The sequence below is a fragment of the Dendrobates tinctorius genome, unplaced genomic scaffold (genome assembly GCF_039654945.1).
Source record: "Dendrobates tinctorius isolate UK_male_01 unplaced genomic scaffold, ASM3965494v1 ptg000095l, whole genome shotgun sequence".
Taxonomy (NCBI): Eukaryota; Metazoa; Chordata; class Amphibia; order Anura; family Dendrobatidae; genus Dendrobates; species Dendrobates tinctorius.
Genome location: NW_027361763.1, coordinates 25,971,481 through 25,995,300, shown reverse-complemented (window position 1 = coordinate 25,995,300; position 23,820 = coordinate 25,971,481). Strand labels below are relative to the sequence as shown.

The 23,820-nt window shown below is 43.8% G+C and overlaps 1 protein-coding gene across 1 annotated transcript in view; it reads left to right on the top strand.

Annotated features, from left to right (window-relative positions):
• LOC141098862 (vomeronasal type-2 receptor 26-like) overlaps window positions 1-23,820 on the top strand; it is a 193,424-nt gene that overhangs the window by 57,394 nt on the left and 112,210 nt on the right. Inside the window, exon 4 of the mRNA XM_073586820.1 lies at window positions 8,021-8,320. Within this exon, the coding sequence (XP_073442921.1) occupies window positions 8,021-8,320 (300 nt within the window). The remainder of the gene's footprint in view (window positions 1-8,020; window positions 8,321-23,820) is intronic.

Below are 23,820 nucleotides of genomic sequence, written 5' to 3'. Positions count from 1 at the left end.
GACTCAACACAAACCTGGACAACCCCTTTAATGTTCCTAACATAAATAAAAACATGAGAATTAGTCAGTGTCACGAATAACATTTACACCCAGGTACCTTATAGTTGATGTCTCTGGAGTCGTTCTCCTTTTCTTCTTCTTGTCCAGACCCCATGACGAGTTTTCTCATCCACAGCCGTCTCTGCAGACTTCCATCTTCTCCGGTCTTCTGCAGCAAATCTCCACACGATGCCCTTAAAGAAAGACATGTCATTATACTGCTCATAAATAAAAATATCTGCAATATACTGTCACCTCACACTATTCCCCTCCCTCCTCTAACATCCCTCTGTTCACCATACTGTCTCCTCATATATTTACCCCCTCACTCTCTATACTGTCTGCTCACACATATCCCCGACTCCCCATACTGTGTCCACATACATTCACCCATTCGCACCCCTTACTGTCTGCACCCATCCCCCATACTGTTTCCTCATACATGCCCTCATACATACAAGTACCTACAAGTAGTATTCAACCCCCTGCAGATTTAGCATTAGGCGGCCCGACTGCGCCCCCCTGCTGGCTGCGCCTGGGGCAACTGCCCCAGCTGCCCCCCCTGGATACGTCTCTGGTTCTACGCTACCTGTTATCCCTTTCTCTGCACCTGTTCTGCTGGGCCAGCTTCTATGTGTTTGGTTTCAAACTTGAGGTAACAACTGTGTCCCTCAGACATTCTATTCTGATCCTGGTTGAGGGGTCTTACTAGTGGTGTCTGGGGTTCGCATAGTTACGCCCCCTTTGGAGCCCCCCAGACCGTTGGAAAAATAGCAATAAACGAATGTGCACTTCAACATCTGTGCCTTCATTTCCATTCATTACAGTGATCCTCTCTCAACTGTAGAGTGTAAGCACTTATTATCAGCGGAGTCCTCTCTCCTGTTGAGTGTAAGCGCTTAAGGTCAGTGGTGTCCTCACTCTCCTGTAGAATGTAAGCACCTATGATTAGCGGGATACTCTCTCTCCTATATTGTTTAAGTTTTTATGGCAAGTGGAGTCCTCTCTCTGCTGTAGATTCTAAGCTCTTATGATCAGCGGTATCCTCTTTCTCCTGTAGAGTATAAGTTCTTATGATCAGTGGAGTCCTCTCTCTTCCCTGTAGAGTGCAAGGTTTTATGATCAGGTATTTTCTCTCTTGTAGAGTGTAGGCTCTAATGGTACTCTCTCTCTCTTTTCTGTAGAGTGCAAGCTGTTATGGTCAGCGGGGTGCTCTCTCTCCCCTATAAAATGTAAGCTCTTATGATGAGTGGAGTCCTCTCTCACCTGTAGAGTGTAAGCTCTTATGGTCAGTATGGTCCTCTCTCTTTCTCCCCTGTAAAATGTAAACTCTTATGGTCAGTGGAGTACTCCCTCTCCTCTAAAGTGTAAGCTCTTATGGTCAGCAGGGCCCTCTCTCTCTTTCTCTCTCCTGTAGAGTGTAATCTTGTATGATCAGCAGGTCCTCTTTCTCCTGTATAGTGTAAGCCCTTAAGGTCAGTGGTGAGCTCTCTCTCCTTGAGAATGTAAGCTGTTGTGGTCAGTGGATTCTTCTCTCTCTCCTGTAGAGTGTAAGCTCTTTTTGTCAGTGGGGTCCTCTCTCTCTCCCCTGTAAAATGTAAACTCTTATGGTCAGTGGAGTACTCCCTCTCCTCTAAAGTGTAAGCTCTTATGGTCAGTCGGTCCTCTCTCTCTCCTGTAGTGTGTAAGCTCTTATGGTCAGTGGGGTCCTCTCTATCTCCTGTATAGTGTAAGCTCTTATGGTCAGCAGGGCCCTCTCTCTCTTTCTCTCTCCTGTAGAGTGTAATCTTGTATGAACAGCTGGTCCTCTTTCTCCTGTATAGTGTAAGCTCTTAAGGTCAGTGGTGAGCTCTCTCTCCTTGAGAATGTAAGCTGTTGTGGTCAGTGGATTCTTCTCTCTCTCCTGTAGAGAGTAAGCTCTTCTTGTCAGTGAGGTCCTCTCTCTCTCTCTCGCTCTCTCTCCTGCAGAGTGTAAGCTCTTTTGGTCAGCAGGGTCCTCTCTCTCTTTCTCTCCTGTAGACTGTAAGCTCTTATGATCAGTGGGGTGCTCTCTTTCTCTCATATTTAAAGGTTTAGCTGTTATGTTTACTTCAGTTTGCTAAAATGTTTTGTCAGGCATTATGTAACGTCTGACTGAGTCATCCAATATTGCTATTTGTATATTCAATAGTGTTTGTCAAATTGCCAGAAATTTGCAGTTTCAATCAAATTCTAATATTTTGACTTTAGATTTGACATTTACACACAAAATATACCTTTACCTAGCACTAATCCTCTCACTGCTGAAGCATCAGAGAGCAGAATAATGACAATTTGCCGTGTGGGTCTCCCCATAATGTCCTGCAGCTCTGACATTTTATAGATTACAATAACTTACACAATTGTGATTAATACCTGAATAATCACAGATCAGAGGTTCCCAGCAGAGAAGAGTTTGTTTGTCAGAGTCATTTTCCATCTCAAGAGTCACTGGAAATTCTTTCACTCCTGTAAACTGCTGTCTGTTTAAGCGAACCTGTCAGCAGGATTGTGCTCAGTAAACTACAGACAATGTCAGGTTGGTGCCATTATACCGATAACAATGATACCTTGGTTGATGAAATCCGGCTTGTGATTGTTGTATAATCTTTATTTGTAGCTTTCAGTTAATGAGATTCTCATGCTTCAGGGTAGGCTATGGGTGGGCCTGAGAACAGGGCTTTTATTTTGTGCTTTTCTCAAATTCATCCACATGGGCATAAATGCACTTAAATGACAGCTTGACGATAGGTGCTACTGCTCAAGCACTGCCGCTGGCGCCATTTTGCTGAAGGAAAAAAATTAGGCTGCAGCAAACCGGCACCCAAACTTTTGATAGATGCTACTGTGGGTTAGACTTTTTTCCTCCTGCAACATGGTGCCACAGGCAGCTCATGAGCAGTACATCTATCTGTCACAAGATGCCGCTGCACAAAGGCCATCGTTGTCTCCATTTTCTTGCATCCAATTTTTTTTCCTCCAATAAAATGGCACCCGCAGCGCTTGTGCAGTAGCACATAGCGGCAAAAGGTAGATTTTGCTGTGCATGGGCCATCACCTGCGCAATTTGCTGCAGTTAATTTATTTTACAAAGACCATAATATGAACTGTGCAAGCTCAGTATTTAAAATATTATTAATATTGTTTATTTATATCACATCATTTATTATTATTATATATTTATATAGCACCATTGATTCCATGGTGCTGTACATGAGAAGGGGTTACATACTAATTAAAGATATCACTTACAGTAAACAAACTAACAATCACAGACTGATATAGAGGGGAGAGAGGACCCTGCCCTTTCGGGATTACATGCTACAGGATGGTGGGGAAGGAGACAGTAGGTTGGTGGGTAGCTGCAGTTAAGGTGTTGGTTATGGCGATATCTCTGGTAGTGGTGAGGAGGTAGCGGGGTCATTGCAGGCTATAGGTTTTCTTTAAGAGGTGATTCCATGGTGCTGTACATGGGAAGGGGTTACATACAAATCACAGATATCACATGCAGTAAACAAACTAACAATGACAGACTGATGCACAGGGGAGAGGACCCTGCCCTTTCGGGCATACATTCTACAGGGTGGTGGGGAAGGAGACAGAAGGTTGGGGGGTTGCGGCAGCTCTGGTGTTGGTTGAGGCGGCAGCTCCGGTAGTGATAAGGAGGCAGCAGGGTCATTGCAGGCTGTAAGCTTTCCTGAAGAGGTGGGTTTTCAGGTTCCGTCTCAAGGATCCAAATGTGGTTGATAATCGGATGTGTTGCGGCAAAGAATTCCAGAGGATGGGGGATATTCAGGAGAAATCTTGGAGGCGGTTGGGTGAGGAGCAAATAAGTGTGGAGGAGAAAAGGAGGTCTTGGGAGGACCGGAGATTATGTGAGGGAAGCTATCGGGAGATTAGTTCAGAGACATATAGAAGAGACAGGTTTTAGATGGCATTGTAGGTCAGTACAAGTAATTTGAACTGGATACGCTGAGGGAATGGGAGCCAGTGAAGAGATTTGCCGAGGGGAGAAGTGGAGGAGTAGCGAGGAGAGAGATGAATTAGTCAGGCAATAGAGATAAGGATGGACTGGAGAGGTGTGAGGGTGTCAGCAGGGAAGCCACAGAAAAGGATGTTGCAGTAGTCGAGGTGAGAGATGGTGAGGGCATGCACAAGCATTTTAGTAGATTGAGGGTTGAGGAAAGGATGGATTCTGGAAATGTTTTTGAGCTGGAGGTGACAGGAGGTAGAAATTGCTTGGATGTGCGATTTGAAGTACAGGGTAGAGTCAATGTTTACCTGAGGCAGTGGACTTATGGTATGTGGGAAAGCGTGATGAGTTCAGATTTGTCCACATTGAGGTTTGTGAAAGCTAGAGGAGAAGAAAAGAGGATATGGCTGATAGACACTCTGGGATTCTGGACAGCAGAGAAGTGACGTCTGGGCCAGACAGGTAGATCTGAATGTCATTAGCATAAAGGTGGTACTGGAATCCATGGGACTTTATGAGTTGCCCCAGGCCAAATGTATAGATTGAGAAGAGTAGGGGTCCTAGAACAGAGCCTTTGGGTACTCCAACAGAGAGAAGGTGGGATGAGGACGTTGTGTGTGAGTGGGAGACTCTGAATGTGCAGTTGGAAAGGTATGAGGAGATCAAGGATAGGACGAGGTCTTTGATGCCAAAGGAGGAGAGCATCTGTAGTAGGAGGCAGTGGTCAGCTGTGTTGAAACCAGAGGACAGATCAAGAAGGAGGAGTATAGAGTATTGTCCATTAGCTTTTGCTGGAACTAGGTCATTAGTAAGTTTGGCCAGGACTGTCTCAGTGGAGTGATGGGGGTGGAAACCAGATTGTAGATTGTCAAAGAGCAAGTTAGATGAGAAGTAAGAGGAAAGTTCAGTATGGACGTGCTGCTCCAGGAGTTTGGAAGCCAATAGGAGCAGCGATGTTGGGAGATAGCTGGATATAGCGGTTGGGTCGAGGGTTGGCTTTTTATGGATAGGCGTGATTTTGGCATGTTTCAAAGCAGAAGGGAAGGTACCAGAAGTTAGTGATAGGTTGAAGAGGTGACCTGGCATGGGGTAAGAGTGGTGGTGAGGCTAGGGAGGAGGTGGGATGGGATGGGGTTGAGTGCACAGGTTGTGAGGCATGATTTGGAGAGGAGACAATTAATCTCCCCTTCAGTGACTTTAGATAGGTAGGTTATGGGGTTTGGGCATTGGTCTGGTATACAAATGAGTTGTGGTGTTTGAACAATGAACACTTGCCTTGTTTGGTCGATCTTCTTTTTGAAGTGTGTGGCAAAGTCCTCAGCAGAGATGAGGGAGGTTGGAGGGGGCAGTGGTGGGCACAGGAGGGAGTTAAAAGTTTTGAATAACTGTTTGGGATTGTAGGATAGGGAAGATATGAGAGTTGCGAAGTAGGCCTGTTAGCAGAGGTGAGGGCAGATTTGAAAGCAAGTGTTGCCTGTTTGAATGCAGTGAACTCGTCTTGCGAATTTATTTTCTTCCAACGCCGCTCTGCAATCCTGGACACTTGCCAGAGCTTTTTAGTGGTGTTTTTGTGCCAGGATTGTCTGTTTATACATCTCACTCTGCCATGAACGAGAGGGGCAACCGAGTCAATAGCTGATGCGAGAGTGGCATTGTAGAAAGCAGTGGCACTTTCTGTGATGTGGAGTGAGGATATGGATGCCGGTGGTAGAATAGAGTAAGAGAGTGTGTGGGTGTCTAGGTGTGGGACGTTTCTGCGGGGGTGCACATGCTTCTGGACATGGGTGAAAGGAGAGGAGGACAGAGATGAGAAAGTGAGTAGATGGTGGTTGGATAGAGGGAGAGGGGAGGTGGTGAAGTTAGATAGAGAGCAGAGGCGGGTGAAGACCAGGTCTAATGTATGTCTGTCTGTGTGGGTGGCTGAGAAGGACCACCGAGCAAGTCCAAAGAATGAAGTAAGGGACAGGAGTTTGGAGGATGCTGACTGAAGGGTATCAGTGGGGATGTTGAAGTCATGCTTGATGATAGTGGGGATGTCAGTGGAAAGAAAGTGAAGAAGCCAGGTAGAGAATTGGTCAATGAAGGCAGTGGCTGGGTCTGGAGATCGGTATATGATGGTCACTTGGAGGTTGGAGGGAGGGTAGATGCGGACAGAGTGGACCTCGAAAGAGGGGATGATTAAGGGAGGGAAGAGGTGGGATTGGGTTAAAGGTGCAGTTGGAAGAAAGGAGAAGACCCACTCCTCCACCGTGTCTGTTGCCAGGGCGAGGAGTGTGGAGGCCGCCGTAACACAGCTCAGCAGGGGAAGCGGTGTCAGACGGTGTCAGCCTAGTTTCTGTGAGACCAAGGAAGGCAACATTGCGAGAGAGAAAAATGGCATGAATCACATGAAGCTTAATGCAGATGGAGTGAGCATTCCAGAGTGCTCCAAAGAGATGGAGCAGGGGGTAGGTGTCAAGGGCACAGGTTTTACGTTGGAAAGATTGCGGTAGTTCTTATTACATAGGGAGCGGTAGGAAGGGGTAGTAATGGGAGGTATGAGCTGTGTGGGTCCAGGACTGGGAGACATGTCGCCAGCAGTGAGTAGAAGCAGAGAACGGGAGAGCAGGTGGGAGAAGAAGAGTGGGCAGCATGTTTTATGTTCAAGTAGGACAGATTTGAGGTTGAGGAGCAGGTCAGCAGAGGAGGTCAGGTTGGGAGGTAAGAGGAAAGGGGAGATGATTATTTGATTAGAGGGTGCTGGGGTTTGGGGATAGTGAGGGAGAGTGAGGATTAATGGAGCAAACACTGTGAGGCCATATGTAAACATGGTGAAGGAGTAAGAGGGTTAATAGAAAAGCTAGATCCAAGTAATAGGAAGTGCTTTCTCAGCAGACATACTCTAAAGGGACAGATTCACATTGTGGGGTCCTGACTCCTGCCGTGACTAACTGCCGTTGAAATAACCGCAGCTTTTCGATACTTTAGCTGCAGTGATACTTTTGCTGCAGGGAGACGTGTGCCAGACCCCACAATGTGCACCGGTTACGATGCTAATAAATATATAGGACTGAGTAGATGATCATGGGGGAAAGGGATTGTGGGAACCTGGTTTGGGCTAAATTAGCAATTGGCTTGCACACCGGGGGAGGTTAGATGATCAAAGACACTGGGCCTGGATACATCAATATGCTGTAACACCTTGCATCAGATAACACCTCTACTGACCCCAACATGGATATACAGCAGTAAATATTGAGTACAATGAAACAAATGAATTTAGCAAACATTAAGCAGGCACATTAAAGGGAATGTTGAAGGATGGTAAGCATCAGATGACAGCAAGCAGAGATTGTATCAGAGATTGTACCATTAAAGGGAATGTTGCAGAATGGTAAGCATCAGATGACAGCAAGCAGAGATTGTAGCACAGATTGTACCATTAAATGGAATGTTACAGGATGGTAAGCATCAGACGACAGCAAGCAGAGATTGTAGAACAGATTGTACCTGTGTGAAAAGAGGAGATGGATGTTAATTCTCAGCCGTTGACATAACTGCAGCTTCTCGATGCTTTAGCTGCAGTGATACTTTTGCGGCAGGGAGACGCATGCCAGACCCCTTAGGGAAACAGACACTAAAGGTTCAGTGGCCTGTCATTTAAGCCCGTAAGTATGAATAGGAGAACAGAGCAAAAAAAATAAAGCCTCACCCACAGGCCCACTCACAATTTTTTGGTATTCAAATATCAAAAGATCTGCTCATCTCTAATAATAAGTAGCCTGAAAAACATTTAAGTTGCACACTACTTCCTATAAATTAGTGTTTTAAAAATAATTATAACTTCAAATAACATTGCCAAGTTCATACCCTGTTGAAATACAATAACAAGCACAATTTTTTCAACATCAATGAGTTGCGAGCTGGACTTTTCTTCATTTAAATGGAGATGGAAATTATTAAAAAAAACTCTTGAGAACTGCTACTATATGTTGCTTTTCTGCTTTACAGATCAGCTTTGGAGCGACAGACTACTCATTAACTGATAGACGCCTCTATCCACATGTTTTCCGAACAGTGCAGAATAACCACATCCACAATATGGTGATAACCAAACTGTTGAAGCATTTTGAATGGACCTGGGTTGGCATTCTAGTATCAGACGATGACGCTGGAGAAAATGAGCTGCAAATACTAACAAAGTACATGAGAGAACATGAGATCTGTGCTGCCTTCACCATAAAACTTATTGCCAAAATTTTTCAATATTGTGACAAATATTCCAGCATTATAAACAATTCAGGAGTGAATGTAATTGTGCTGTGTGGATCACATTCAGATCACATGCTTACTTTTTTAGATAAATGTGATCCTTTGTTTTATGACAAAACCTTTGTTCTTCCTCCTTCATGGGCCTCATGTTCCATAATTATAGAGCTTCATCGCCCACATTTTAATGGAAGTTTAGCTGTAGAATATTTCTTGCCACCTATTCCCGGAGCTGAAGAATTTGTGCAAAATTATCAGAATCTTTCTATTATACTTTATTTTGAGGAATTTTTGCCATTTTTAGACTTTTTATCAGCAGATGGTTGTGAGGATCACTTTCTTTTACTTGATACATTAGATGATTTTGACGCTAGTGTTAACTTTTCTTTTCCAACTATGAGTTACTACCTATCTTCCGGGGTTTCTTCTAGTGTGTACTACAGCGTGGAAGTCATGGCACAAGCTTTGCATGATATGATCTCAATGTATTCTGGTAAAGACTCGAAATACCAGTTATCACACAGTTTTCAACATCACGTGACTAAGGTGAGAAGTTATACCATCTCATTACATATCATTTAAAATCTTCATCTATATTTTACATTGGAAACCCAAAATTCTTCTGCATAAAAACATTAAAATACATCAAAATCTGAAATATACCAGGTATTAAGGGAATCTGTTAAAACATTGACTTATCTAAACCGTTAATATGGGCATGCAGGTTATAGACTGCTGAAAATTGTCCTACCTGTGTGTCTCATATCGGATGACTTGTTGAGAAATTATCTTTTATCACTTTTTGTGAATGATGTTTTCCAGGTTCGGGGGAGGATGTTGTCTGGAAGATAACTCTGCCTCCAGAGCTTGCTTTATATGAAGGGGAGTTACCAGTGTGAGACAAGTCACTAACATTGAATAGGAGAAATTACATTTGTCTTGTTATTAGCACATTTTTTGCAGCTCTCTTAGCTCTGATGTATTCCAACAAGATTGAAGCCCTGTCTGCCTGTGAGATGAAACCTGCAGCTGAGCGGAACCTACAGATGTGTCAATTATAACTACACACAGCTCTGCAGTGAGATCAGTGGATCAGAGAGAGGCAATCACACATCACACTGGTAACACTGGCAAACATTACACATCACTCTGGTAACACTGGCAACCATTACACATCACACTGGTAACCATTACACATCACACTGGTAACCATTACACATCACTCTGGTAGCCATTACACATTACACTGGTAACACTGGCAACCATTACACATCACACTGGTAACCATTACACATCACTCTGGTAGCCATTACACATCACACTGGTAATACTGGTACTCATAAACATCACCCTAATAACCATTAAACATCACGCTGGTAACACTGCTAACCATTACATGTAACACTGGTAACTCCCCCTTCATATAAAGTAATCTCTGGGGGCAGAGTTATCTTCTATGCAGCGTCCTCCTCAGAGCATGGAAGAGGTTATTTATATAAAGTGATAAAATATAATTTCTCTTCAACAATGCGTAGGACTTTTATTTGCATTCTCTAGGCTTTATTCCCATTTTAATAGTTTAGATAGCTCAAATGTGGTGACAGATTGACTTTAAAACAATTTTTCATAAGCATTATATTGTTAAATGTAGGTGTATTAAATGTTGCACCTGTCAGGCGATTAATGCTTTTCAAACCGCTGGGCAACACTTTTCCCAGTACAATTACATAACATAAATAGATGCCATCTGCAGTCCTGTGTAACATAACAGATAACACAGTGATAATTCTCTGAGTACAGATAATGTAGTAGATGTCACATGCATTCACTGATCATAAGAACTTGTCATATCTTCAATCCAATCCATATCTTCAACCCTAGGCAAGCTAGATGCTCCGCTTTTTTCACTAGGTTCAATTTTGTGGTCACTTTCTTTCCAGGGGTCAAAAATGTCAAAGCTAATGCTATGTCATGGAGCTTCCTTGGTGGTGGTAACCATGAGGATCCTGTCCCGATTTTTCAGAAGGGGGTAGTCATTTTGGCATTGTACCCTGAGCTGGAAGGTGAGGTGTTGGAGGCTCAGGGGGATGCTGCGGCCTCCTACCCTCCTGAAAGGTTATTTGTGCCACCAAATCTGTGCCTCAAAGTAATTGGGGAACATTACAACTCTGTGTTTAATGGTCATCCAGGTGGAAAGGCAACCGCGGACCTCCTTTCTCGTCATTTTTGGTGGACGGGGTTGCATCGGGATGTGGTTGAACAAGTAGTTGCTTGTAGTATTTGTGCACATTCTAAAGTATTGCATACCCGTTCATCTGGCACTCTTCTTCCACTACCTATTCCTAGTAGACCATGGCCACACTTGTACATGGATTTAATTACCGGTATATGCAGGCAAAACTTTGTTTTTAGTCTTTGTAGATAGGTTAAGTTAAATGGTTAATTTCATCACACTACCAGCACTTCCAAATGCCAAGACCCTTGCTCAAGTGTTTAAAAATGAGATTAACTTACTAACGACTTACTTACAGCCAAAGCTAACAGACAATTCTCTATAGGCTGAGTTCACACGTGGCGTTTTTTTCGCGTTTCCGCGGCAGTTTTAACCGCGCGATTTTGCCGCGAAAACGCGAAAAATAAGCATCCCATGCATTCCTATGGGATTTCGCAATGCTGTGCTAATGCTGCGGTTTTTACCTCGGCGGAATCGCTTTGCGGTAAAAAACGCAGCATGCTCATTATTTTGCGGAATCGCGGCGATCCCGCACCCATAGGAATGCATTGTTCCGCTTACTTCCCGCATGTGGCTGTGCACACTATGCGGAAAGTAAGCAGAACAATTGCGGATGGTACCCACGGTCCGGAGGAGATGAGACTGTCCTCCGGGCTTTGGGTACCATATCCCTGTAAAAAATAGAATTATAAAATAAAAAATATTGTTATTCTCACCCTCCGACGTCCGGCGGAGCCTTCCCGCCTCTCTCCACGCTCCCGTTCCCAGTAATCCTTTGCGAAAATGCCCGCGATGGCGTCCGATCTCGTGGGATCGCGAAGTCTCACGGTCATTCGCGCGACGTCATCGCGAATTACCGCGAGACGTCGCGATCCCGCGAGAACTGACGTCATCGCGGGCATTTTCGCAAAGGATTACTGGGAACGCCTGCGCGGGACGTCGGTAGGTAAGAATAACACTATTTTTTATTTTTTTTTTACATTCTATCTTTTACTACTGATGCCGCATTGGCAGCCTCCGTAGTAAAAAAGTTGGTCACACTCGTCAAACACTGTTTGACGAGTGTGACCAACCTGTCAATCAGTTCTCCAAGCGATGCTACAGATCGCTTGGAGAACGCTAGCATTTTGCAAGCTAAATACGTTTGCAAAATGCTAATTTTTCCACGGGAAAATCGCGGGAATTTAAAATGCAATTTTCCCGCGGACTGAAATTCCGGAATTCTCGCGGTAATTTCCGCGAGAGTTCCGGTACGTGTGCACTTAGCCATACTCTTTCTCTAGACCTGTCCTCTGCCTTCAACACAGTTGACTACTGCCTCCTATTACCGATCCTCTCTTTCCTTGGCGTCAAAGACTTTGCCGTATCCTGGATCTCCTCATACCTTACCAACCGCACATTTAGCGTTTCCTACTCCCACACTACCAACTCATCTCACCCTCTCTCTGTTGGTGTCTCTCAAGGCTCTGTACTACGACACCTTCTCTTCTCAATCTATAACATTGGACTGTGCCAACTCATAAAGTCCTATGGCTTCCAGTACCATCTGTATGCTGATGATACTCAGATCTACCTCTCTGGCCCAAATGTCACCTCTCTGCTGTCCAGAATCCCAGAGTGTTCATCAGCCATATCCTCTTTCTTATCTTCTCTTCTTCTCAAGCTCAATGTGGACAAATCGGAACTAATTATCTTTCCTCCATCTCACATATCTTCTCTACCTGATCTATCTATCACAATAAATGAAATCACACTTTCCTCTGTCCCGGAAATCCGCTTCCTCAGAATAACCCTTGACTCTGCCCTATCCTTCAAACCGCACATCCAAGCTCTCACCACCTCTTGTCACTTCCAGCTCAAAAATATTTCCAGAATTTGTCCTTTCCTCAGCCTTCACTCTACCAAAATTCTTGTGCATGCCCTAATCATCTCCCGCCTAAATTACTGCAACATCCTCCTCTGTGGCCTACCTTCTAACACTCTCGCACCCCACTATTCCATCCTTATCTCTGCTTCCCGACTAATGAATCTCTCTCCTCACTTCAATCTTGCTTCCCCTCTTTGCAAATCCCTTCACTGTCTCCCAATTTCTCAGCGTATCTGTCAGGAACACCGCACTGCACTTGCTCACTAAGCCAGTGCGCGTGTCCTGAGTACAAAAACAGTGCTCAAAGATACCTGTAGAGCAGGCAGCAGCGGTGATGATGCATGCTCCAGGATCTGAAGCACGTGACTGCTGGGGGCATGGCCTAAGCTCCACAGAGCTAGGAGCTGCAGGGAAACTCCTAGAAAGGTAACTACAGGACAATGTTGCCAATGGGCATAGACAGAGACAGAAACCAGATCAAGCCGAGTCAAAGCACGAGATAGCTGGACAGTACCAAAGGGTTAGTCAGAGCAAATAGTCAGGACGTAGCAATAGATCAGAAAACCAGAACGGGCAATGGACGGTACAATATGGACAAACTGCAACGGAGTAACAATAGCCAAGCCAGGAGGTCAGAACCGGAGAAGACAATAGTACCAAAACGAGAGACGGAGTACAGAGTGAGGGAACAGGCCGGGTCATACACGGGAATCAAACAAACAATGCAGAATACACGCACACCAGGGGGGTCAGTCAGACACACAGCCAGAATAACAGTATAGCTGACAGAGAATGCTAGTCTGGAGTGAATATAAATACCCCTCCCAGATCCAAAGAGAGGCCGGCAAAAGTTAACCCTGTGAGAACAGGACATTAACCATGTCCTAACCATGACAGTATCCAGTTTAAACTACTAACACTGAGCTACAAAGCTATCCATAACCTTTCTCCTCCATATAGTTCTGAAATATTCTCCCAATATCTTCTCTCACATAATCTCCGGTCCTCCCAAGACCTCCTTCTCTGCTCCACGCTTATTTGCTCCTCACCCAATCGCCTCCAAGATTTCTCCCGAATATCCCCCATCCTCTGGAATTCTATGACCTAACACGTCCGGTTATTCACCACATTTGGATCCTTCAGATGGAACCTGAAAACCCATCTCTAAAAAAAAAAGCTTACAACCTGTAATAACCACGCTGCCACCTCAACAACATCAGAGCTACAGCAACCCCCGACCTACATTCTCCTTCCCTATAATCCTGTTGAATGTAGCCCACAAGGGCAGGGTCCTCTTCCCTGAGCACCAGTCTGTCATTGTTAGTTTCTTTACTGTAAGTGATATTTGTATTTTGATGTAAGCCCTTCTCATCTACAGCACCATGGAATCAATGGTGATATATATATAAATAATAATACTAATAATAAGAATCATGAAGATTCACGGTATTCCCACCCAGTTTGTTTCCAAGTTCTGGAGAATGTTCTATTCTCGACTGGAGGTGCTTCTGTATTTTTCTTCTGCCTTCCATCCCCAGTCAAATGGACAGACCAAGCACGTTAACCAGAATTTGGAGATCTAGCTCAGGTGTTTTTGTCTCTGAAAATCAGGCGAATTGGGCATCCTGCTTACCACTGGCAGAATTTGCTATCAATAATCACAGTCAAGAATCTACCGGCAGGTCATCGTTCTTTTGTGCATACGGTTACCATCCGCAGTTTGGTACTTTTAGAGGGGAAGGAGCTTCAGGAATTTCGGAAGCGGTAGGTTTTGCTTCGTCAATCTCCTCAGTGTGGCAGGGGTCATGAGTAATTTGAAGATTATGGGAGACAGGTACAAATATATGGTTGACAAAAATTGCTTGACAGGTCAGGACCTGAATGTGAATGATTTTGTGTGGTTGTCTACCAGGATTATCAGACTGAAGGTTCCTTCCTGGTAGTTGGGACCTAGATTTATTACTCCATATAAATTTACTGCCGTCAGCAGAATTTTGTCTTGAGCTACCTCAGGCTCATAAGATCCACAATGTCTTCCATAGATCTTTGCTCAAGTAATATGTGTAACCTCTTGAGCCCTCACCCCTACTGCTGCCCTCATCAATGGTTGATGTAAATCTTGAGATACAGATTTCGAGCATAGTAGATTCTCCCTTCCAATGTCGTTCCCTACAATACTTGGTGTGCTGTAAGGGTAACGGTCCAGAGGAAAGGATGTAGGTCTCAGAGGTGAATGCACTAAGATTGGTTCATTGTCCTGAGGCCACTTGTAGAAGGGGGTACTGTCACGGGTGTCAAACGCTGCAGACAGCCCCACTGCATCTAGTTGCAGAAGGTCTTGGCGTTTGTCTTTTCAGACACCTTCTTAACCCTTCTGACTCTTTGACCCGCACACTTTCTACAGCTCTAATTGATACACCACAGACTCCTCATCCTGCTGCTAGGAATCGCGAGTGACACATCCATTTTCCCCTGTTGAGATCTTCCTGTTTAGTTTTTGGAGGACGTCTGTGTAAACTCTCTGAGTCTACTTAAGATATGTTTTCCCATTGTTTGGCTATCCTAGCTTTCATTAGTTGATGTTGGGACCGACTAGTATAATCCCATCCTTTCCTATGCAGGGTGTAAAGATTACGGATTTCTCTTTTGAGCCTGTTTGTCCTGATCCAAGATGGAGTCTGTATCTTGCCCTGTCATGGAACTTCCTGTCTATCCAGTTATTTATGTCCATAGTTTCAGGAGCTCCTTTAAAACACATTTGTTCAGAGCGGCCTATCACGTTCACTAATCAAAGTCATTCTATGTGTAAGTGTGTATGTGTAGCCCATTCACTATCTCCATCCATCCCTCACTCCCTCAAGATGGCTGGAACATCACTCTAAATACATCATTGTGAATACACACCTGTACTTTGTATCTCCCCCACCTCATTGGAGATTGTAAGCTCTCACGAGCAGGGTCGTCTTATTTTGCTTTAATTATTGTATTGTTGTTACTTATGACTTGTGTTTTGAAACTATTTAACTGTAAAGCGCTGTGGAATATGTTGGCGCTATATAAACAAAGATTATTATTATTATTATTATTATTATTTATTATTATGTCCAGGTTGAGTGTTCCTCGTTGTCTGAGTATTTTGAGATGTTGGCTCCTAAGCTCCTGTCCATTGTGCTTGCGAGCTCCCTGTTACTGCTGCTCATACTCGGTGGTCTGCCTCACCTCGTCCAGCTGCCTACCATTTTCTGTGTGCTCCTGGATACTGATCAGGGTTGCCTATTGACCGGAATACTTGTGTGCTGCCTCTCGCCTCAGAAGCTACTGCAGTCAGTAAGAAGTGTTAACTTCTTTATATCTGCCGGACTATGTCTGTTGGGCTGTGGTGCAGGACTTGAGAGAGACTTGTCAGCCCTTAAAGGTACCTTTAGGCTATGTGCCCACGATGCGTGTTAAAACGCACACTGAAAACCGGACTCCTTCCCAGAAATCGCGCGTTTTTTTCTGCGCGATTTTACCGCGATTCTGTTCGTGATTTTACTGCGATTTTCTCAAGCACTTTCCAAGCGATTTGAAGCATCGCTTGGAAAGTGATTGACAGGTTGGTCACACTCGTCAAACATAGTGTTTGACAAGTGTGAGCAGCTTTTTACTATTGAGGCCGCCTATGCGGCATCAATAGGAAAAGATAAAATGTTAAAAATGATAAAAAAAATTAAAAAAGGGGTATATTTACCTTCCGACGTCCCGCGTTGCATTCCCAAGCCTCAGCGTTCCCAGCAATGACTTGCGAGACCTGTGATGACGTTGGTCTCGCGTTACTATAGCGATCTTGCGAGACCGCTAGAGTCATGCGAGACTACGTCATCACAGGACCTTGCCGCAAGGCATTACTGGAAACGCTTAGGCCGGGAATGCAGTGCGGGACGTCGGAAGGTAAATATACCCCGATTTTTTATTCTTTTTTTTACAGGGGTATGGTACCCAGGGCCTGGAGGACAGTCTCCTCTCCTCCACACCGTGGGTACCAACCGCACATGAGACGCTTAACTTCCCGCATGGTGGGCATAGCCACATGCGGGAAGTCAGCGATTCTCATGCATTCCTATGGGTGCGATATCGCGGCAATTCTTTGCGATTCCGCACAAAAGAATGAGCATGCTGCGATTTTTTCTGCGATGTGATTCCGCCACGGAAAAAAGCGCAGCATTAGCACAGCATGTGCGGAATGCCATAGGAATGCATAGGGGCGTTCTGTACATGATTTTTAAACGTTTTTGCAGTGTTTTCGCGCCGAAAATCGCGGCAAAAACGCTTAAAAATCGCTACGTGGGCACACAGCCTTAGAGATGGTCCCCTGTCTACGCTCCTTCTATGTATTATTGGACAAACAAGTGCCTTACATACATGTGATCAAGTTAATGCTGTACTTCATCGTTTAAATACTGTGTGCATTTCCACTACCCCCTTGCTGGATACCCACTTTTAAGTCCTGTATGCATACCCACTGATATCTTTAATCATTTAAGTGTTTCGCACACTTCTGCATCATATCCTTCCTGGACTGGTTCATATTAGCGGTTGCGTCCCGCAATTCAGTTTGCTGTTATATACTATACTGTCCTGAGCACCTAGTTTCAATTGTAGGAATATCTGTGTTAGTTCTGTTTGCATTTCTGTTTTGTTTAAATACATCTTTTGCTGCAGATTTGTTCTCAGACTGGTTGTATGCCATGCTATCAGATTCCTTAGTACCTACATAATTGTTACAGGATACTCAGGTCATTTAGGAATCTGCTGGGATAATGTCGACTGAGACAAAGTTGGATCAGTTGTTTTCTATGACCAACTCATTACAAGGGGACAAAGAAGCTCTGCGAACAAGGTGGTTAACTGGAAGGCTCATTTTGGGCAGGTGCTGCAGGATTTAAGTAATCAAATAACAGCACGGCACCTCCACCTCCGTTGCAGCTACTGCCAACTAGTCCTCCAAAGTTACCACTGTTTAGATTTAATGTGATCGCTACAAATTTAGTGGGTTTATAAATCAATGCATTTTGTATTTTGATTTACATGCTGCCCACTTTCACATAGATCGATCCAAAATCTTGTTCATAATCATGCTACTTACTTCCCGAGCCCTTGGTCGAATCCACTGATTGAGACTCGTGACCCTCACTTGAATAACCTTGATGATTTTCCTGGTGCAATGTCTATGATGCTTGATGATCCAAATCATTGCACTACAACTGAAACTGCATTGCTGTCTTTACGTCAGGGTAAGCGTTCTGTTGTTAAATACGCCACTGAATTGAGATGGCTGACGGTGGATACGGTTTGGGACTGTTATGCTTAATTACCAATTTTTAAGAGAGGACTTTTAAGTATGACTAAGTAACAAATTAGCCCATGCAGATTCTCCTCAGGAGTTAGAGGCGTTCATACAGCACTGCGTGCGCATTGACATGCCTATTAAAGAACGTAGACAGGAGAAATTTGCAGCCTTATCTGTGTCCCTAACTCTCCCCTTCCTTCTAATGAAGTTGGAGGCAAAACCGGAAGCGTAACTAGTCCCTATGCAAGTGGATGCTTTAGGCCATGTGCACACGATGCAGATTTGCAGCGTTTCCGCAGCGGATTTTACCACGCAGAAACGTTGCATATCCGCATTGTGATGTACAGTACCTTTAAAATGAATGAAAAAAAAAAAAACGCTGTGCAGACGCTGCGGATTTTTCCGCGCGGTTTTCCTGCGGTACAAAATCCGCAGCATGTTACTTCTTTTGTGCGGTTTTCTATCTCCCCTGTCACCAAATCCGCAGGGGGAAGACCGCAGTGGAAAACCGCACAAAAACCGCATGAAAACCGCGTGAAAAATGGAAGAAATCCGCAGGAAAAATGAAGGTCATTCGACCTGCGGTTTTCTTCCATTCTGCACGGAAAAATCCGCAGGGCTCAAAACTCCGTCTGCACTCAGCCTTACAGTGGTGTGAGAGTAAAAAGCACAGGGAGCATCGCTTTCATGTTTTTATCGTGGTCAGTCTGACCATTTTCTTATTAACTGTCCTAAGCGACCTCGCAAGGTACTAGCCACTGTAGGGAAGCATGTGAATCAGGATGATGAATCTGTTATTTCTGTGTCCAGCTTTCCAGTGAATGCTGTGGATCATTCCCTAGCAATTACTGCCCCTCCCAAGACAAGGATAAGGATACACATTGTTCCCTTCCCTGCAGCTAACTTTTATAGACGGTTCATCCAGAATTTCTCTGAGATTGTGCGACCTATTACGCGACTAACCAAGAAGGAAAAACTTTCTTGTGGTCTAAGCAGGCTCAGGAGGCTTTTGATTGTCTTAAGTCTCATTTTACTTCTGCACCGCTGTTGATTCATAGAATCATAGAATCATAGAATGGTAGAGTTGGAAGGGACCTCCTGAGCCATCTGGTCCAACCCCCTGCTCAAAGCAGGATTCGCTAAAAAATCCCAGACAGATGTCTGTCCAGGCTCTGTTTGAAGACTTCCATTGAAGGAGAACTCACCACTTCTCATGGCAGCCTGTTCCACTCATTGATCACTCTAACTATCAAAAAGTTTTTTCTAATATCTAATCTGTGTCTCCTCCCATTCAGTTTCATCCCATTGCTTCTTGTCTTTCCTTGTGCAAATTAGAATAAAGATGATCCTTCTACAATGTGACAGCCCTTGAGATATTTGTAGACAGCTATTAAGTCTCCTCTCAGTCTTCTCTTCTGCAGGCTAAACATTCCCAAATCCTGCAACCTATCCTCATAAGACAGGGATTGCAGACCGGTCACCATTCTGGTCGCTCTTTTCTGAACTTGCTCCAGTTTGTTGATGTCTTTTTTAAAATGTGGCACCCAAAACTGGACACAGTATTCCAGATGAGGTCTGACCAAAGAGGAGTAGAGGGCAATAATGACTTCACGTGGTCTAGACTGTTTGCTTCTGTTAATACATCCTAGAATTGCATTTGCCTTTTTTGCTGCTGCATCTCACTGTTGACTCATATTCAGTCTGTGATCTATTAGTATACCCAAGCCTTTTTCACATGTGCTGTTGCTTAGCCCTATTCCTCCCATTCTGTATATGCTTTTTTCATTTTTATTGCCCAGATGTAGTACATTGCTTTTTTCCCTGTTAAAAACCATTCTGTTAGTTGCTACCCACTGCTCCAGTTTATTTATATCTTTTTGAATCCTCTCTCTCTCTTCTCTAGTATTAGGGTACGTGCACACGCTGCGGATTGGGGTGCGGATTTGGCCGCGCAGATTTTGTAAAATCCGCAGATAAATCTGTAGGTTAAAAGACCTGCAGTTTTACTTGCGGATTGGCCTGTGGCTCTGCCCTGCAGTTTTTCATCTCCACTATGGAGGAGATGGCAAACCGCAGCGGAATCCGCAGAAAGAATTGACATGTCAATTCTTTCTGCGGTTTCAAAACTGTGTGGAAAAATCCGCACCGTCTGCACAGCGTTTTTTTATTCCCATAGGGAATAATGGTACTGTACAAGACACCAAAAACTGCTGCGGGCTCGCAGCGGCCAAATCCACAGCGTGTGCACACACCCTTAGCTATCCCTCCTAGCTTTGTGTCATCAGCAAAATTAATCAGTTTACCCTCAATCCCTTCATCTAAATCGTTGATAAAGATGTTGAATAATACAGGGCCCAGGACAGAGCCCTGTGGTACCCCACTTGAAACATTCTTCCAACTGGATGTGCAGCCATTTACGACCACTCTTTGGGTCCGATCACTAAGCCAGTTATGAATCCACCTAACAGTTGCCTTGTCCATTCCATACTTAGCCATTTTTTCAATAAGGATTGTGTGAGATACTTTGTCAAATGCTTTGCTGAAGTCAAGATATACTATATCTACAGAATTTCCCTGATCCACCCAATCAGTGATTCTGTCATAGAAGGAAGTTAAGTTAGTCTGACATGACTTATTAGCTACAAACCCATGCTGACTCTGTTTAATCACTTCATTCTTATCCAGGTACTTACATACATGTTGTTTAATAATTTGTTCAAAGATCTTTCCTGGTATAGAAGTGAAACTCACCGGCCTATAGTTGCCTGGGTCCACCTTCTTCCCTTTTTTGAAGATCGGAACAACATTTGCCCTTCTCCAGTCTTCTCGGACTTCTCCTGTTCTCCAAGAATTTTCAAAGATTATGAGAGTGGTTCAAAAATTTCTACTGCTATCTCCTTCAGTACTCTTGGATGTAATTCATCTGGACCTGGAGACTTGAATTCATTTAGGTTAGCTAAGTGTTTCCTCACTATCTCTCTATTTATAGATATCCTGGATTCTTCTATTCCCTTAATAGGACAGTGAAGAACAATTGATGATACATTTCCTTTGTGAGAGAAAACAGATGCAAAATAGGAATTTAAAAATTCGGCCTTCCCATGATCTTGTCTTACCATTCCATCATTTTCATCCTGTAAAAATCCTATAGCATCTTTGACTTTTGTTTTACTTTTGACAAATCCCCAAAATCCTTTATTATTGCTTTTGACTTCTCTTGCAAGCCTCAATTCATTGTCAGCTTTAATAATCTGATTTGTGCCCTGCAAGTTCGGAAGACAGCATTATATTCTTCTTTAGATATGCCTCCCTCTTTCCATTTTCTAAACATTTCTTTCTTCCTTTTTCACTTGTGTTTAAGTTCTGTGTTCATCCATCCTGGTTTCCTTAAACGCTTCCTATTCTTCCCTCTTTTCGGAATTGTTAACAATTGTGCTTTGAGAATTTCATTTTTCAAGATTTCCCATCCTTCCTGGACATTTTTGTCCTTAAGGATATCCAGCCATTGGATCCCTCCAATTCTCTTTCTGAATCCCTTAAAATCTGCCTTTCTGAAATCTAACCTTGACGTCTGAGTCTTCACAGGTCTTCCTCCTCTAGTTATCCAAAACTCTAAAATAGCATGGTCGCTACCTCCTAGGGTCCCAGCCACTTTTACCTCCTCAACCATTTCCTCCCTGTTGATAAGGATTAGATCCAAGGTAGCAGTTCCCCTTGTTTTCTCCCCTACCTTTTGGAAGATAAAGTTGTCAGCAAGAGTGGATAAGAATTTCCTTGACCTGTTAGTTTTGCCTGAGAGAGATTCTCAACAAATGTCAAGATAGTTGAAATCTCCCATGACAACTATGTCATATTTTTTGGAGAACTTGGCCATTTGGTGCATAAAGAGTTCATTCATATTTTCAGCTTGCACAGGCGGCCTGTAGTAAATGCCTACAATGGTGTCCTTTCCATTGTTCTGTCCTTGTATTCTTACCCAAACAGTTTCCACAGAACTCCCAGTCTCTGAAGCTTCAATCTCTGTGCAGATATACGCGTTTCTAACATACAATGCGACACCTCCTCTTCGTTTATCAAGTCTGTTTCTAGCAAATAAGTTGTATCCTTCTAGTCTTGTATTCCAATCATGTGTATTGTCCTACCAAGTTTCAGTGATTCCAATGACATCATATTTCCTTTCCTGTGTTAGTAGTTCCAATTCTCCTTGTTTGTTTCCCATGCTTTGTGAATTAGTATAGAAACATTTTAGTTTGTGATTGGTTTCTCTTTCTCCAATATTTTTATTAATTAGATTTTTTTGTCTTTGTTCTTCCTTTCCACTTCTAATAGCAGAGTTCTCAATAGCATGTCAGGTGTATGCCTTTTTCTGGCCTTTTGCTTCCCTTCCCACATTGTTCTAGTTTAAAGCTCTCCTGACGACTGTAGTAAGGTGACTTCCAAATACATGTTTTCCAGTCTTCATAAGGTGCACCCCATCTCTTGCAAGTAGTCCATTGTATGGGTAATTCACTCCGTGATCCAGAAATCCAAATCCTTGCTGACGGCACCATTGACGTAGCCAGTTGTTCACCTGCAGAATCTTATTCCGCCTCCTTGTTCCATGGCCATCGATTGGGAGGATGAAAGAGAAGACCACCTGCGCTCCCAGTTCTTTCACTTTCTTGCCTAAGTTTTCAAAGTCACTGCAAATGGTTTCCAGGTCGTTTCTTGCGGTGTCATTTGTCCTCACATGTATTAGCAGGAATGGGTAGTCATCTGTAGGTCTGAAGAGTCCTGATATCCTGTCAGCCACATCTTTAATTTTTGCACCTGGAAGACAGCACATTTCTCTTGAGGTTATATTCGGTCTGCAGATAGCGGCCTCTGTTCCTCTCAACAGGGAATCTCTCATGACCACCACTCTCCATTTCTTCTTCACAACATTTTTCTTTCTCCATCCAGGAGGATTCTGAGGGCGTACAAGGTTGCTGTTTGTGGGCAAAGTCTTATCCTGATGTATTTCTTCATCGTTTTCCTGCGTAAGAGCCTGGTACTGGTTCCTGAGCAGTATGGGCGCTGACTGCCTCCCGATCCTTCTGCTTCTCTGGGTCACATGTTTCCATTCCTCTGTTTCTTCAGGTGCACTTCGAATTCCTTCTCTTTCTGTAACATGAAGAGATAATTCTGCTCTGTCTAAGAACTCTTCACCTAACTTAATGACCTTCAATGTAGCTAACCTCTCTTCAAGATTTTGCAACTTTTCCTCCAGCAGGGACACAAGCTTGCATTTGTGGCATGTGAAGTTTGGCTTTACCACTGGTAAGTCTGTGAACATGTATTAAGGAATGCAGCTCACCAAATGGCTCCTGGCCTCTTCCATATTGTTATTGTGAAAGAAATTTCAAAGCGATGAAAAATGAGCCAGAAGGCACTGCAAATACTCCAGACTCTTCCCTTGGTTTTACCGATTTCCTTTTTTCAGCTGCAACAGCCAAAATCCAGTGATCGTTGAGCTCGCGGAGACTCTTCACTTATCCCAGAAGGCACTGGGAATATGCAAATTTTCTCCTCCGGACTCTTCCCCTGGACTCTTCAACCGAACCATGCACATTCTTTCATCGTGGAGGTGGATGCTTCGGATTGTGCATTCGGGGCCACACTGTCACAAAGAACAGGGGAGAAAGGTCTGTTACATCTTTGTGCTTTTTTCTCCCGTAAACTTTCTGCTGCAGAAAAGAATTATGATGTGGGAGATAAAGAGCTCCTAGTCATCATCACTGCATTAAAAGTATGGAGGCACCAACTGCGGGGGATATCACAACAAGTTATTGTGCTCACGGATTATTGTAACCTAGATCGTCGTGCTTGTTGGAGTTTGTTGTTAAATCAATTTAAATTTATTATTTAGTATTTCCCAGGCTCGCGTAATGGGAAAGCAGATGCATTTTCCTGATTCTGTCCCTGGGACCCCATCCAAGACCATTTTGTCTGATGCCAACTTTGTCGGTAGTCATTAAGAATAAGGACTTATGAAAGACTATTAAGGAGGCCTATGACACAGATCCATTCCTTGCTAACCCTACTGATGATGTGAACTTGGTTCTCAAGAACAGTGTGTGGGTTCGGGATCAACA